At 41.4% G+C, this 3,854-nt stretch overlaps 1 protein-coding gene across 1 annotated transcript in view; it reads left to right on the plus strand.

The window, feature by feature from the left end:
• Positions 1 to 3,854, plus strand: part of MADD (MAP-kinase activating death domain) — a gene marked incomplete at its 3' end in the record, with an annotated part of 20,587 nt that overhangs the window by 12,379 nt on the left and 4,354 nt on the right. The window contains exons 9-12 of the mRNA XM_010145543.1: positions 273 to 429; positions 1,395 to 1,498; positions 2,386 to 2,579; positions 3,243 to 3,520. Coding sequence (XP_010143845.1) covers positions 273 to 429; positions 1,395 to 1,498; positions 2,386 to 2,579; positions 3,243 to 3,520 — 733 coding nt within the window. The remainder of the gene's footprint in view (positions 1 to 272; positions 430 to 1,394; positions 1,499 to 2,385; positions 2,580 to 3,242; positions 3,521 to 3,854) is intronic.

Genomic DNA, 3,854 nt, shown 5'->3' on the forward strand with positions numbered 1-3,854 from the left:
TTCCTGCTGTGGAGGGAAATCTGGTTCAAGGAACATTTTGCTATTTTTATGTACGTCCTCATGTGTTTCTATCAAGTTAGCCCTGCTATTCTCCAATGACTTTTACCTCTTGTCTTGTTTGGTTATGGAGAAGTAGTCTTTTATGCTTCTTAGAATAGAGACAGTCTCTTTGTTTGTGCAAGACTTAGTAGGGAGTAGCCTCACTGTGAATGAAGCCTTTGACATCAATAAATAAATGAGTTCAATTAACTCTGTCCTTGTTTTTTGTGCAGACATGTTTGACCCAGCACTCATTGGTGACAAACCAAAGTGGTATGCTCACCAGTTGCAACCTATCCACTATCGTGTCTATGACAGTAATTCACAGCTGGCTGAAGCACTGAATGTCCCAGCAGAGAAGGAAACAGATTCTGATCCCACCGATGACAGGTTAGTGGGGAACATGACTGTAGTCACATGATAGTTACTTCAGATTGCTGGGCCTTTCCTCCTACTTCTCATTTGCATCCTTTTCCTATTGCCTGCCAGGTAGTTGTTTCATTTTTTTCTGTCTAGGCAGAGTGCTGACACTGAAGTAATTTGTCTCACTGCTCTGTCATTACAGCAACTTCTCAACCCTTTGCTAGAGTCTTCTCAAGCCTCCATTTAATGTGATTCTACATTTGTATTTTCCTGTTTTCTGTTACTATCTGTATGTTTCTTGACATTTGGTATTTTCTGCCGTCCTAGCACTTTCTTCTACCACGTTGTTTTTCCTCTGGTTATTTCTGTTCCAGTACAAGTACTCCCACCATCCTACCAATCTTTCAAATGTCAGTGCACGTAGTTATGCAAAGCTTGTTATTAATACTACTCACTGTCTGAGACCTCCTTGTATGTTCAATAAAATGAGCATAAACTTTTTTGTTATGGTAGTGTTGGCCATATTTCCCAGAGTTTTTAATCTAGATTTATTTTCCTTCATTCTCTGCTAGACTGAGATCTTTCTACATCTTTTATGTTCTACACAGCACCAGTGGTCCTGACAGAGTGGGATTTATCATTAGTATAAAAATGAAATGCTTTTACTTGTGATTTCCAGGTCCTTTGAAATTGTTCCACGGACACATGCATGCTGAGAATTAATACACCTCTCACTTATCACTTACGCTTGACCTCATTATTTTGCTGAGAGCTTTTAAATGTCTTCCCATTTTGTCTTTTCATGTACCTCAAAGTTATTTCATTTTTTGTGACCTCTCATAGAGCTGGCTTCTGATTCTTGCCAGAAATTTGCCTCATACCATTAAGTTTTTTAAGAGGCCTGTGAAAACAGTGCTGATTCACATCTTTGAAACATTAGCTTCTGCTGTTGCTGTTATGCTGCCACTCATCTCTCTCACCTGTTGTGGCAGTGGCAGCGACGGTATCGACTATGACGACTCAAGTTCCTCCTACTCCTCCCTTGGGGACTTTGTCAGTGAGATGATGAAATGTGACATTAATGGCGATACCCCAAGTGAGTAACTTCGAGCTTAACTTTCACAAGGTCCAGATATGTTCCTCCTACCCATTCATCTGCACTGTGGGTAAAAATGTCTCCCCAAAGTCACTGAATCAGAACAAAATATTGTTCTGTTGTAGTCTTTCTCTGAGGTAAATGTGTCTTCTGTATTCCTTCAATATCCAGGGGTAGGCTGAAAAAAGACATTTCTCCTGCCTATAAACAGTGCCCTCTAAAGGACACTGAGGAGGAAGAACATAAATAGGTGCTGCCAAACAAAACTGGTTCACTAGATGTGGAAACAGCCTGCTGCTGCCAGTAGATACTGTGCAATATGGGCAGCAGAGTACGAGCTTTCTTCTGCACCCTGCGTATTGGTTCTCAGTGCTGACTTTCATGAGTCACTCCATCCTAGCAGATACAGGAAAACGTGTTCTCTGTGTGGCTTGTATGGAGGCTGCAGCATCAGCTTCTCTTGTGAAAGTGAGAGACTCTTCCTTTCTTCAATAAACTAAATCTAGGAGTGCCAACACATTTCCTTTGTCTCAAGGACAAGAGGTAATAATCATAAGTTGCAACAAAAGAAACTCTGCTTCGATGTAAAGAAAAGAACCTCGTGGTTAGTTTAGTTAAACAGGTTCCCAGGATCACAGTAGAATGTCAAGCCTTGGAGAGTTTCAAAACTCAGTGGATCAAGGCCCTGAGCAACCTGTTTTAACTTTGAAGTTACCCCTGCTTTGAGCAAAGAGTTGGAATAGATGACCTCTAAAAGCCCTTTACAACCTAAATTTTTATGCAAGTTTATTCTACTGAGCAGTCCTCATCTGCTAGGGATCTTTAGTTAGATGGTCCAAAAGGCTGAGGAAGGCAGTATTCTTTAATGCAAAATGATGTGTTTGCAGGCGTTGACCCTCTGACTCACGCAGCCCTTGGTGATGCTAGTGAAGTGGAATTTGATGATTTTCAAGAATATTCTGGGGATCTGGATGAACAGGCCATGGACAGTGAAAACTCCCAAGAGAACAACCAACCTCGTTCAAGTTCCAGTACTACAGCTAGTAGCAGCCCCAGCACTGTCATCCATGGAGTGGCTCATGTGTGTACTGAGATGAGTTCAGCCCTAAGATTAGCGTGTTATAGGATATAAAGAATGGGAGGATGCATGTAGTTCTTTGTGAGAAAGGAAAAAGCTAATAAGATGATGAAACCATGTGCAGATTAAATTGCATGCTCTTTCTGGAGTCTCTGAGCAAGGTGGAGTTTACTGGTACTCTCTTATGCTGGTATAGAGTATTCCAGTCCACAAAAGCTCCCAGGCACTGAAAAAATGCGACATTAACAGAGAGCAGTCATCCAGATTGTGACTGCAGGAGTTGCTTTTACAGTGTCTGGAAAGACCTGACGCATTAGAGGAACACGGAGTGGGGTGGGGAAACTGATGAATCTGTGGTCATTTAGGAAGAATGGGAGTTGGTTGCATAACCACAAAACGGGTTAATGGAGAGCTGTTATCCTGAGCTAACACATACCAGTAAGCTCTGTTTTACGGAGGAGTAAGTCCCTGGAACAATGCACAAATACTGCAGTGTATATAAAAATCTTAGATTAGAGTAATGGATAGCGAGGATGGGGTGGGGGCCCAGTAACAAACAGCAAAGACCCTGCACACTTCTCAGTTTTAAATAATTGTTCTTGTCCTGCCCTTCAGTTGTATGTAATGCAAATTAGTGAACAGATCAGTGATTTGACTGGTCCACAGGAGTCAGCAAATTCAGCAGAAATAGAAGACAAGTTGGTTTCTGGATTTTCAAACCATCTCCCTTCTTTGCGACTGCAACCAAGCTTTCCCAAGATAAGCTTGGATCGTCATGAGAGTGACAGCACATCTGGCAGCATGAGCTGCTCAGAAGGGGTGGTAAAGAAGCAAGAGTATGACAATCCATACTTTGAACCACAGTACGGTTTTCCTATGGAGGATGATGATGAGCAGGAAGAGAGCTACACCCCGAGATTTAACCAGAACCTCAGTGGAAGCAGGCAAGTCCTCTTTGTCTCCTGTCCTTCTATACATCTGTTGGGCTTTCTATCTGTTTCGTGTAGTTTAATGTTCATTCATTCAGATGTGTTTTGCACCCAAAATATATTGTTGATCACTTCCATTTAATATTGAAATTTTCTAAACCATTCTGGTTTGAGTAAAAGCACTTCCTCAGTTCCCTCAGTTCCTTGCTTTTATGTAAGCAGTAGGAGCTAACAGAATTACCAGTTCTTCCTAGAAACGTTTCTGATTTCTGGAAACATTTGAGAGAGGATTTTTTTTTTTTTTTTTTGGGGAAGCTTTTTTTTTTGGGGGAAAAATATTATGGGGTTT

This window comes from Buceros rhinoceros, unplaced genomic scaffold (genome assembly GCF_000710305.1).
Source record: "Buceros rhinoceros silvestris isolate BGI_N320 unplaced genomic scaffold, ASM71030v1 scaffold30821, whole genome shotgun sequence".
In the NCBI taxonomy this organism is placed as follows: domain Eukaryota; kingdom Metazoa; phylum Chordata; class Aves; order Bucerotiformes; family Bucerotidae; genus Buceros; species Buceros rhinoceros.